This window comes from Tribolium castaneum, chromosome 8 (assembly GCF_031307605.1).
Source record: "Tribolium castaneum strain GA2 chromosome 8, icTriCast1.1, whole genome shotgun sequence".
NCBI classification, from domain to species: domain Eukaryota; kingdom Metazoa; phylum Arthropoda; class Insecta; order Coleoptera; family Tenebrionidae; genus Tribolium; species Tribolium castaneum.
In genome coordinates this window covers 13,336,482-13,349,141 of record NC_087401.1, presented here as the reverse complement: position 1 = coordinate 13,349,141, position 12,660 = coordinate 13,336,482, and the positions used below count along the sequence as shown (strand labels likewise).

At 31.4% G+C, this 12,660-nt stretch overlaps 1 protein-coding gene across 1 annotated transcript; it reads left to right on the top strand.

The window, feature by feature from the left end:
* Positions 1–10,827, top strand: Glys (Glycogen synthase). The gene is made up of 5 exons (XM_968173.5): positions 1–437; positions 1,992–2,437; positions 2,489–2,597; positions 5,155–6,173; positions 10,463–10,827. Exons 1-5 carry the CDS (start codon positions 167–169, stop codon positions 10,691–10,693), a joined length of 2,076 nt encoding a protein of 691 aa, XP_973266.2. The 5' UTR covers positions 1–166; the 3' UTR covers positions 10,694–10,827.
* Positions 10,828–12,660: the final 1,833 nt, after the last annotated feature.

Below are 12,660 nucleotides of genomic sequence, written 5' to 3'. Positions count from 1 at the left end.
TCCCGTCTTTGTCTCTCCCTCTGTACCGTAAATTCAAAGTATGCATCTCGATCGCTGATTTATTTTCGAAAAAAGTTGACTGAAAATCGTCGGTAAGTCACCCGTTGTGCTCATTCCCGAGTCCAGTGGACGCAAAAGTTCGGTTTTTTGCCCTCGGCTAGTGAAAATGTCGCGTGAAAGAGCATCTTCGAGGAGGTTTTACCGCTCCGAGTCCTACTTCAACCTTATGGCCTGTATGGACAGGGGCACCCAAGCCGAGGAGGAGAACCGATGGACTTTTGAAATCGCCTGGGAGGCGGCCAATAAAGTTGGGGGGATTTACACAGTAATTCGGTCAAAATCGTACGTCTCGACTGAAGAAATGGGGGACCAGTACTGTCTCATTGGCCCCTATAAGGAGTTTCATGCACGGACTGAAGTCGAAGAGGGGCCCCTAGGTACGGTTTTCCCCCGTTGATAAATTACAGTTTTCTTTTTTACCCACTTTACCATTGAATGGTTTTGGAGCACGACGAAGGAGTGCCACAATTATGTCTTATAGAACGAGTGTAGTATACTATTTTTTCTACCTTCTATTTTTGTTGTTTGTTTTTGTTTAGTTTAAGTTATTAAAATCTGCTCAAATTATTTCCTCTTAATTTGAATAAATAATAAACTAGAAATAAAATCGCTTTTGACGTAGTATAAGTTAGTGTTTTAATTTATTTTTCTAAATGTCTTAGTATTTTTTGGTCTATATTCGTTCAACTTTTTTTTTAAGTAAGGCCCATATTTTTTTTCACAATCTGAAAGATTTTTGTTTTTTTTTATTGCAAACATGTGCAATTTGTTCTTTTACAAAAAATTTTACTTTAAAAAAATTAATAAAGTTAGCAAGAAAATATTAGTAGTTAATAGAGTCTGTCAACTGCTGTAAGTACACACCTGGGCGGAGCCTAATCGCGCATAAATGTAAGAGGGGAGCGGAACAGTAGTAACTTTTATTAATTCTTTCAAATATGTTAATTTTTGAAACAATATTTTTGTTAAAAATAAAATAAAAAAATATAAAAAATATATATCTTTTAAATTATGAAAAGATAAATATACTGTGACATTTAAAAAACTCTTAAAAGCGTCAGTTTATACTAAGAGCCATTTAATTAATTTTTTGATTAAATTTTTTAAAATCTGCCTATAAACAAAAATTCTACAGTGCCTTCTGTTTTTTAAAATCACCCTGTATAAAATGTACATTCACCCGTACTATTATAAAAACCTAAATTTCCCACATACGGTGTAAAGTCAAAAAAATATGTACTGAAGCATAAAAAAATAACTTAAAAATTTGACTTAGAAAAAAAAGCTGATATTAATACAGTAAAAGCTCTCAACAACGGACACCGATGGGGAATTTTTAATTGTCCGTTGTTGAGAGGTGTCCACTAATGAGAGGTGGCAATTTTAATATACGTTTTGTTACGTTTCTACAAAAATGTCCGTTGTGAAGAGGTGTCCGTTGTTCGGGGATGTCCATTAAGGGAGGTTTCATTGTACGTATTTGTGCAACATGTGTCTAAATTAAACCCAAAAACACGTTAGATTTTGTAATTTTATTACTTTATTATACCAAGTTTTAACATTTATCTAAATTAAACACAAAAATACGTTAAATTTTATCATTTTATTGCTTTATTATGACAAGTTTTTCGACGTTAAGTTTAATTTCGAGTTTAACTATACAGAGTGATGCAAAAATTAATAAAAGCTGTAACTATTCAAAAATGTAAAATTATGAAAAAAAGTCGAGGGTGGCGTCGATCTTGTTAATTTTATGTCATAGAGAATTTATTTTAACCAAACAAAAACAAACAACAAAAAAAAAAATTGAAAAAATAGTATATTATTCGGTTTATAAGCCTTAATTGAGGCACTCCTTCGTCGTGCTCCAAAACCATTCGTGCCAAAATTTCATGTTTAATTTTTCTTTGGTGTTTGCGGGGTATGTACAGGGTCGGACCCGCTCAACGAAGCCGTGCAAGCTTTACGCGACAAGGGCTTTAAAGTGCACACCGGCCGTTGGCTTGTCGATGGGAATCCCCAAATAATTCTCATGGATATCGGCTCAGCGGCGTGGAAACTCGACGAATACAAAACGGAATTGTGGGAAAAATGCAATGTGGGAGTCCCCCATCTGGACGTCGAAGCCAACGACGCCATTATCCTCGGCAATATGGTGGCCGATTTCATTGCCAACTTTAAAAATTGCGCTGATCGCTATGGTGACGGCATACCGGCCCGAATTGTTACGCATTTTCACGAATGGCAAGCCGGGGTCGGGCTTATAACTTTACGGACACGACTGGTTAAGGTGGCAACAGTGTTTACCACACATGCGACTTTACTGGGTCGGTATCTGTGTGCCGGTAATACAGATTTCTATAATAATTTGGATAAGGTAGGGACGGTTTTGGGGGTGTGCGGGCGGTTATTATTAGGTTTGTTGTAGTTTGTTGTGGATGAAGAGGCGGGGAAAAGGCAAATTTATCATAGGTATTGCATCGAGAGGGCCGCCACGCACCTCGCACATGTTTTTACCACAGTGTCGGATATTACAGGTAACTGGATTTACGCTAGGCGGCTTGATTTTTCGAACTCAAATGGCAATTTTATAAAATATAAAATATTATATATTAAATATTGTATATTATATATTATATATAATATTATATATTATATATTATATATTATATATTATATATTATATATTATATATTATATATTATATATTATATATTATATATTATATATTATATATTATATATTATATAATATTATGAAATTTTATAAAATAACCAAATCACATGTCATAATTTTATTATTTTTTTTACTTTCTTAAAAATATAGGAGAAGTGTTCGTTTTCAGTTGAGCCTACATAGCACACCGTAACATTTTGAAAAAAATTTTTTTTTCTCACAAGGACGTTTATTAAACGGTGTTTAGTCTTAATCTTAAATAAAATTTTTTTTGACTATGAATCATCTATCTTTCTCGATTTTTTTTGTTTTACGTCATTCACTTTTTGTCTTTTTTTTGTGTTTGCTTTTAAAAAAATTCTTCTTTCTTCTTTTTCCGGGTGTTAAATAACTTCATAACTTAAATATACCCTTCAAACTATGACGAAACAGTTATAAATCACTGAAAATAATTAAGTTTTGTGTGTTGTATAACGATAAATTTAAAGCATGGATGAAAATTTGTATAATGTGTAAATTTGAATTTATAATTAGAGTCGACTTTTTAACTTTTAAGTTTTTAACTTGGATGAAAACGCCGATTGTGATAATTAAAATTAATCAAGCTATAGAGTCCTGAAGAAACCCCAAAAAAGGTGGCGAAACGTAGACAATAAATCTTCAACCAAAAAATAAGCTAATCACACTTTAGTCATATAATAATATCTTGAACAGAAATATTCATTTAGAACACATTTTTTTCTTTAGTTTGTTATAGTTTTTCAATGACAAAGGCATAAAATCGCCTACTATAATTAATTCAAATGATTGTAACAGAATAATTTCAATGGGTCATCTTACCCGCTGGCCTAACTCTACCGGACTTACCCTACTATATTGTGTTTTTTCATATTGGGCTATAAGTACAGAAAAGGAACAAAACAACACTCATCTTTTTTAAATTAGTCGAATTTGCTATATGTGTTTTTTTTATACAGGGTGTGCCGTCTAAACCACACATAAAAAGTATTGCAAGTTCTAATAAAGATATTTATTTGAAAGTTGGTGCTCAGCCATAATCCGTTGAGTTCTGCTCAATGAAAATATTTTCAAAATAGTGGCACTTCCGGTTTTACCGGAAGTCGCTATCAACTTTGTTATTTTAAATGGAAAGCTATGTTTTTCACTGCGTTTTTGGATTAGTTGAGTTATTCTAAGGCCGTTTTTATCAGCTTTCTCTATACCTAAGTTTAACCGTTTTCGAGATATTTAAGATTTTTTGAAAATTTTTGGATTTGCACCTGTCACTTAAAAAATCGATAACTCTCTTGGTTTTAAAGATTTCGAAATCATATTTAGAGAATTGAAAGACAAGGCCCATATCTGTTCTCCGGTGTGTTCAAAATTGGAAAAGAAGTTAATAAACCCAAAAATTTTAAGGTTAAGTTTGGACAACTTCAAGTACCCGTAACTTAATTTTTTTAAGTGGGATGTCCCAATTTTTTTTTACTAGATGGAGGAGAATTTTTTTCTGCATCGATCGGTATTAGCATTCCCTATACCTATCTGTGATAATTTTCAAGTTATGTTGGTTTTTGTGACATTGTAGAAAATTTCTTACTAACCACAGCTATTTTTGCATAGTTGGCCGTAAAAACGTTTCTGATTAAACAAACGACAAATTCTGTTCAAAATTGTGTTGTCCGTCTTGTGAAAACAAAATAAATTCATTAAATGTTGGTTTAAAAACTTTATTTTCCCACATTTTTCCATGGCAACCTATGATAAAAGGTCTATGGCTAATGAATTTCTCAATCCCAACAAAAAGTTATTGTAACTTGAAAACTATTAAACATAAGTATAGGGAATGCTAATACAGATCGATGCAGAATTAAATTCTCTACGATTTATTGAAATAAAACTTGTGGCATTTCATTTGAAAAAATTGACTTATGGGTGCTTAAAGTTCTGAAAACTTAACTTTAAACAATTGGGGTTTGTTATTCTTTTTGAGAAATTTGAAAACACCAAAGGAAAGATCTAGGCTTCCTCTTTCAAATGAGCTAAAAAATATTTCCAAATTTTCAAAAATGGCAGAGTTATCGATTTTTAAACTAGGAGGTGCAAATCCAAGAAAAAATTAAAAACCCTAAATATTTCGTAAACGGCTAAATTTAGGTATAGGGAAAGCTTATGAAAACTACCTTAAAATAACACCAGTAATCCAAAAACGCAATAAAAAATATAGCTTTCCCTTTAAAATAAGAAAGTTGATTGCGACTTCCGGTATAACCGGAAGTGCCACCATCTTGAAAATATTTTCATTAAGCAGGACCTACGAGATTATGATCGTATACAAATTTTCACATGACTATCATTATTAGAACCAATGCGGGGTTTCGACGGAACACACTGTATATAATTACTTTATATTGCCAGGCTTTGAGGCCGAGCATTTACTCAAACGCAAACCGGACGTGATCACTCCGAACGGCCTCAACGTGAAAAAATTCTCCGCCTTGCACGAATTCCAGAACCTGCACGCCATCTCCAAGGAGAAAATTCACGAATTCATCCGCGGCCATTTCTACGGCCACTACGACTTCGACCTCGACAAAACCTTGTATTTTTTCATCGCCGGCCGTTACGAGTTTTCCAACAAGGGCGCCGACATCTTCATCGAGGCCTTGGCCCGCCTCAACCACTACCTCAAGTCCACGCACCCGGACATCACCGTCGTCGCCTTCCTCATCTTCCCCACGCGCACCAACAACTTCAACGTGGAGTCGCTGCGCGGGCACGCCGTCACCAAGAGCCTCCGGGACACCATCAGCGACATCCAGACCCGCATCGGCAGGCGCATGTACGAGGTCTGCCTCAGCGGCCACCTCCCCGGGGACGATCTGCTCAAAAAGGAGGAGCTGGTGCGCCTGAAGCGGTGCATTTTCTCCCTCCAGAGGGACGGTCTGCCGCCGGTCACCACGCACAACATCGTGGACGACTGGAACGACCCGGTGCTGGCGAGTGTCCGGCGGTGTAATTTATTCAACACCAAGTATGATAGGGTTAAGATTGTTTTTCACCCGGAGTTTCTCTCCTCGACGAACCCGCTTTTCGGGCTGGATTACGAGGAGTTCGTGCGTGGGTGCCATTTGGGGGTTTTCCCGAGCTACTACGAGCCGTGGGGGTACACGCCGGCTGAGTGCACGGTTATGGGAATCCCCAGTATTACGACGAATTTGTCAGGGTTCGGGTGCTTCATGCAGGAGCATATCGCCGATCCGATGTCCTACGGGATTTATGTCGTGGATCGTCGGTATATTTCGTTGGAGGCTTCGGTGCAACAATTGGCGCAGTATATGTACGATTTTGCACGATTGAATCGAAGGCAGAGGATCATTCAGAGGAATAGGACGGAGAGGTTGAGCGATATGCTGGATTGGAGGAGTCTAGGAGTGGTAAGTTTGCAAAATATTGCACAAAAATTGGGATTTTATCTTAATTTTTACAAAAACACGAAAAAAAATTTTACTTGGTGTTTTACAGCCGTTGTGAGTAACGTTTTTGAAAGTTATTTACAGGATAGATTCACCAATTTGGGCTGCAGGGACGAAAGTCTTTTAAAAAAAAACCTGAAAACTGAAAAAAGAAGTGTTTTTTTTTAACATTTTTTCCGTTCAGTTATGTGTATTAAAGAAAAACTTAAATACTTTCGGTCCTGTAGTGGAATCTTAGGAATAAGGTGGATTTTGTTTTAACTTGAAATTTTCAATCGTTAAGTCGTAAAACTCTTAAATGAACTTGAGGTACTGGCCTACGATATCAGTAATCCTGATTTTTTTAACTTCTAGTAAAACTAGAGCTTTAAAATTTTGTATACAATCCAAATCGACCATTTTGAGTTCAACTAAATTATTTTCAAAATGGCTGAACTTCCGAAACTACGAGAAATTAGTGCCAACTTTCAAATTCTAAATTGTAACCACCTATTTTTATTGCATTTTTGAATTCGTCTCTTAAAACTGAGTAAAATGTATTCTAGTTGTTAGTATCTATCTGTCATAGTTTTTGACATATGTCAATTTTTTCATGCAAATTTTCATTAAACTGTCAGCTGTTGAATCTTTTACAATAAATAAATAATTCTTTTTGCATTTGATAACCAAAGATTCGAAGGGTCTCTGAAATATTCAATATTGTCAATTGTCAAATTTCATGGCTACTATGATTTTCGAAAATAATAATTAAAAAATGATTGTAACACAGTTTTTTCGAATGGGATCTCTGTTTTTTTTTTCAATGGGAATCAAAAGAATATTGATTTTTATGTAGACTTTTATTAACATTTTCTATATCTAACTCTTGCAGTTTCCGAAATAATTGCAAAAAACAGAATTTTTGTTCATTATTTTCATTTTTAATCAAGTAAACTGTGGAAAAATACGTTAAAATTGTGCAATTTTAAAAAACTGAGTAAAACGTATTCTAGTTGTTAGTACTCATCTGTCATAGTTTTTGACATATGTCAATTTTTTCATGCAAATTTTCATTAAACTGTCACAGCTCTTGAATCTTTTACAATAAATAAATAATTCTTTTTGCATTTGATAACCAAAGGTTCGAAGGGTTTTTTTAAATATTCAATATTGTCAATTGTCAAATTTCATGGCTACTATGATTTTCGAAAATAATAATTAAAAAATGATTGTAACACAGTTTTTTTAAAATGGAATCTCTGTTTTTTTTTTCAATGGGAATCAAAAGAATATTGATTTTTATGTAGACTTTTATTAACATCTTCTATATCTAACTCTTGCAGTTTCCGAAATAATTGCAAAAAACAGAATTTTTGTTCATTATTTTCATTTTTAATCAAGTAAACTGTGGAAAAATACGTTAAAATTGTGCAATTTTAAAAAACTGAGTAAAACGTATTCTAGTTGTTAGTACTCACCTGTCATAGTTTTTGACGTATGTCAATTTTTTCATGCAAATTTTCATTAAACTGTCACAGCTCTTGAATCTTTTACAATAAATAAATAATTCTTTTTGCATTTGATAACCAAAGGTTCGAAGGTTTTTTTTTAAATATTCAATATTGTCAATTGTCAAATTTCATGGCTACTATGATTTTCGAAAATAATAATTAAAAAATGATTGTAACACAGTTTTTTCGAATGGAATCTCTGTTTTTTTTCAATGGGAATCAAAAGAATATTGATTTTTATGTAGACTTTTATTAACATCTTCTATATCTAACTCTTGCAGTTTCCGAAATAATTGCAAAAAACAGAATTTTTGTTCATTATTTTCATTTTTAATCAAGTAAACTGTGGAAAAATACGTTAAAATTGTGCAATTTTAAAAAACTGAGTAAAACGTATTCTAGTTGTTAGTACTCACCTGTCATAGTTTTTGACGTATGTCAATTTTTTCATGCAAATTTTCATTAAACTGTCACAGCTCTTGAATCTTTTACAATAAATAAATAATTCTTTTTGCATTTGATAACCAAAGGTTCGAAGGTTTTTTTTTAAATATTCAATATTGTCAATTGTCAAATTTCATGGCTACTATGATTTTCGAAAATAATAATTAAAAAATGATTGTAACACAGTTTTTTCGAATGGAATCTCTGTTTTTTTTCAATGGGAATCAAAAGAATATTGATTTTTATGTAGACTTTTATTAACATCTTCTATATCTAACTCTTGCAGTTTCCGAAATAATTGCAAAAAACAGAATTTTTGTTCATTATTTTCATTTTTAATCAAGTAAACTGTGGAAAAATACGTTAAAATTGTGCAATTTTAAAAAACTGAGTAAAACGTATTCTAGTTGTTAGTACTCATCTGTCATAGTTTTTGACATATGTCAATTTTTTCATGCAAATTTTCATTAAACTGTCACAGCTCTTGAATTCTTTACAATAAATAAATATTTTTTTGCGTTTTATAACCAAAGATTCGAAGGGTCTCTGAAATATTCACGATTGTCAATTGTTAAATTTCAAGGCTACTATGATTTTCGAAAATCATGATTAAAAATGACTGTAACACAGTTTTTTCGAATGGAATCCTTGTTTTTTTCAATGGCAATAAAGAAATATCGATTTTTATGGAGACTTTTATTAACATATTCTATATCTAACTCTTACAGTTTTCGAAATAATTGCAAAAAACAGAATTTTTGTTCATTATTCTCATTTTTAATCAACTAAACTTTGGAAAAATACGTTAAAATTGTGCAATTAATTTTAAAAAATGTCCTATTTGTTGACCATTTTCATTCAAGAAGTTCAAAATTTGATGACAGACTGACTTAGTTACTTTACATAATTCACTAAGTTATAATAAACTATAATTAAATATTATTGTTTTACTGCTTATTCGATAATAAATCAGCTAAAAACGAAATAAAATGTTAAAGTTTCACAAAATTGTGGACTATTTTGCCAGGCCTACGTTACCAACTATGAAAATTACAAAGTGAAAACCGTTTTTTGTGATTTTTTTCAAAAACTGTATTAATAAAAGTCACCATAAATGTCGATGTTTTTTCAATTGACGTTAGGAAAATAAGGTCGTTTTATTTGAAAAAATGAGTTTTTTAATAACAATTTTGAAAAAAATTGAAAAAATTATTTCAAAAATTTCTCTACCCAAATATGAAATTTTACAAGAAAAATGCATTTTTCTCGGTTTTCTTTTGTCCAAACTAAAACTTGTGTTCATTCGTTAGAATCTACGTTCATTCAGGAATCTTTTGCAAAAAAATGAAGTTTCTAGCTTTATTCAGAACAAAGATATGACGATGTAAATACAAAATTTGACTAATTTTATGTTTTTAAAAATTTTTCGCAAATTCCAAACAGAAAATCGAAGTTCTGACTCGAAATCAGTAGAAAATTTTGCATAAGAATCAGTTTAAAAAACCTGTCTTCCAAACCGGACGGTTAACGTTATACAGAGTGATTCAAAAGAAAAAAATTAAAAATACCAAACTGTTTGAAATAAAAATCTCTATCGATTGGCTGGAGAGTTTTTTTTTTCATTTTGAAGCATTTGTAATTTTTGTCCAATAACATGTTTATTTAAGTAGTCATAATTTACGGAGCACTAGATTTTTGAAAATTTTCTAATGGCTATTTTGTAAATATCATTTCTAGGATACATTGAGTTTTGAAACGGCGTTGATATCTTTTCAAATGACTTAATTATAGCCACATTAATTTTAAACTATTAACAATTTTTCTATGGAAAAATACTGAATGTTATAAAAATTTGGGCAAGCTGACAACATTTAGATCTCATATCGATTCTATTTTATTTGCATCATTAAGATCCTTGGGGTTCATTATAAGAAACGGAAAAAATTGAATATAAGTATAAATATAAAAAAAAAATATTACTTTGCCTTTTTCGTTCTAAATTGGACTTTGCCTGTGGTATTTTATCTCCTAGAATGAAAAATTCACAAAAACTAAGTGAAAATACAGAAACGTTTGTTAAAATACTCAACGTATAAAATTGATTGGAAGTATTTCTTACTGTGATCTTCTAGAGATATTTTCATTTGTCAGTCTCGATAGAAAAAAACGTTGATTCTCTGTACTTTTTTAATACAAAATTACATCTTTTTATGTCAAAAATAGTTTCTAGATCTGATACCCTCTTTTATTTATGAACTGAAAATTTTTGGTGGCAGCTGCTTAATAATTATTTTATTTTATTTTTTTTTGTGTTAGTACTACCGGCAGGCGCGTATGAAGGCCCTCCACAGCGTTTTCCCGGACTATAAGGAGGAGATGGACAATGGTATCGCGACTTTGAAATATCCGAGGCCTATTTCAGAGCCTCCTTCTCCTAGTTCAAGTCGGGTGACTACGCCAGCGGCGTCCCTTCATGGCAGTGATGATGAAAGCGATTCGGTTGATGAAGAACGGGAATTGGAAGAATTGAAAATAAATCATCACTGATGTAGTGACTGTTAGAAGAGGATAAGACTTTGCGAAAATACTCTCTAAATTGTATTTTTTAAACGAATTGTTGCTATTTTTGTAGTTTTATTGTTTGTTAAGATCAAGGCAAAATAATAAACGATTTATTGAAACTTGCGTGTTTTTTTTTAAACCTGTTTTTTTATTAATTTTGACGAAACATCAGGTAAGTACTGTTTTTTTTATTTACGTCAATATTTATTTAATCAGTGATAGGGAGAGAGAGAGAGAGAGCTAAATGACATAGCGAAAAAGAGTGACCACAATTTTTAAAAAGATAAATAAATGAAAAACAGTCAGTTTTAAGCAGAATTTACACGTGTAGGTTTTTTGATTATTTTTTTGAGTGAAATTCAAAATTGTAATTACAAAAACTAAATACGAATATGTATAATAAAATACGTACTTCGAGATGATATAAAAAAAAGAAAATTTTACGTTGAAAAATTAATTACGTAAATTTTGATGACAGAGAAAAATGTATACGCACTTTAGCCGAAAAAAAAACAACAATTATCTCGTACCAGTTCGTCAAAAATAAATTTTTGGGTCAAAGTCAAAAGTTACAATGTGGAACGTTTTAACACAATATTTGAACGCAATATTTTGACACATTTATTTTTTAAGTGCTTGTAAAGTGCTTGTAAGTGTAAAATTCCTAAAGCTAAGTATTTTTTTCTAAATTATTTCCAGACGCGTATCTAGGAAGATTTATGAATTTTTAGTTTTTTTGATATTCCTAGGTATTTTTTTGTCACGAATTTAGTGAAATTTTAATGTGTTTTTTTAAATAATGGTTATTTTCTGTCTCAATTATTTATAGGCGCGGATCTATAAAGATTTTTGATTTTTTTTATTTTTATTTTTTATTTTTATTTTTTTGAATCCAAAATTATTTTTTTGTCATAATTGCTTACAGATGCGGATTTAAGGAGATTTTGATTTTTTAATTTAATTATTCCCAGGGAGATTTTTGGTTTTTTAGTTTTTTTGAAAGTTCGAAAATTAACTTATTTTTTGTTTTAGTTATTTTTATTTCGAATTTAAGGACAGTTTCATTCATGTTTTTATGTGAAGTCCCTAAAATTAACCATTTTTCGCCTGAATTAGTATTTCCAGACGCGGATTTATCGAGATTTTTTTTTTTTTTTGGAAGCTCTGAGAAAATTCTTGTCTGGAATCAGGTGATTTTCTGTCTCAATCATTTTTAGTGCAAGTTCAAGGAGTTTTAATTTGCAAGTGTTTTTTTGTAATTTTTGAAATAAGGTTTTTTTTCTGTCTCAATTATTTACAGGTGCGGATTTAAGAAGATGTTTAATTTTTTATTTATTTTTTTTGAAATCTCTGAAATTAGGTTACCTTCTGTCTCAATTATTTCCAGGAGCGGATTTAGGGATTTTTTTTTTATTTTTCTGAAGCTTTGAAATTAAGTTTTTTTTTTGTCTCAATTACTTTTAGGTTCGAATTTAGGTAGATTTTGTTTTTTTGTGCTTTTATGGAATTAAGTACTAAATTAAAGATTTTTCGTCTGAGTTTTTTCCAGACGCGGATTTAGGAAGAACTTAATTTTTGTGTTTTTTTGGCTCCGAAGTTAGATTTTTTCTGTCTCAATTATTTAGGGAGATTTGCTTTTGTAAAATTTCTAAAGTTAAGAATTTTTGAATTCCATAGTCGACTTGATGAATAACCATTTTTGAACACATTGTATTTCTATTTCCTGTCACAATTATTTTTAGTACAAATTTTGGGAAACTCTGGAATTAAAGTTTTTTCTTTTAGGGAGATTGTGTTTTTTATGTTTTTTTGGAATAGCTCTGAAATTAAATTTTTTTATGTCTCAATTCGTAAATTAAAAATTTTACGTCTGAATATTTTCCAGACGCGGATTTAGGAAGATTTAGATTTTTGTGTGTTCTTTTTGGCTCCGAAGTGATTTTTTTGTGTTT

What these genes read in the sequence shown, in the direction of transcription:
- Glys (XM_968173.5), top strand. Translation starts at nt 167, where the DNA reads ATGTCGCGTGAAAGAGCATCTTCGAGGAGGTTTTACCGCTCCGAGTCC. An exon ending in AGTCGAAGAGGGGCCCCTAG is followed by an intron (nt 438 to 1,991) that starts GTACGGTTTTCC and finishes GGGTATGTACAG; the next exon opens with GGTCGGACCCGCTCAACGAA. An exon ending in TCTATAATAATTTGGATAAG is followed by an intron (nt 2,438 to 2,488) that starts GTAGGGACGGTT and finishes GGTTTGTTGTAG; the next exon opens with TTTGTTGTGGATGAAGAGGC.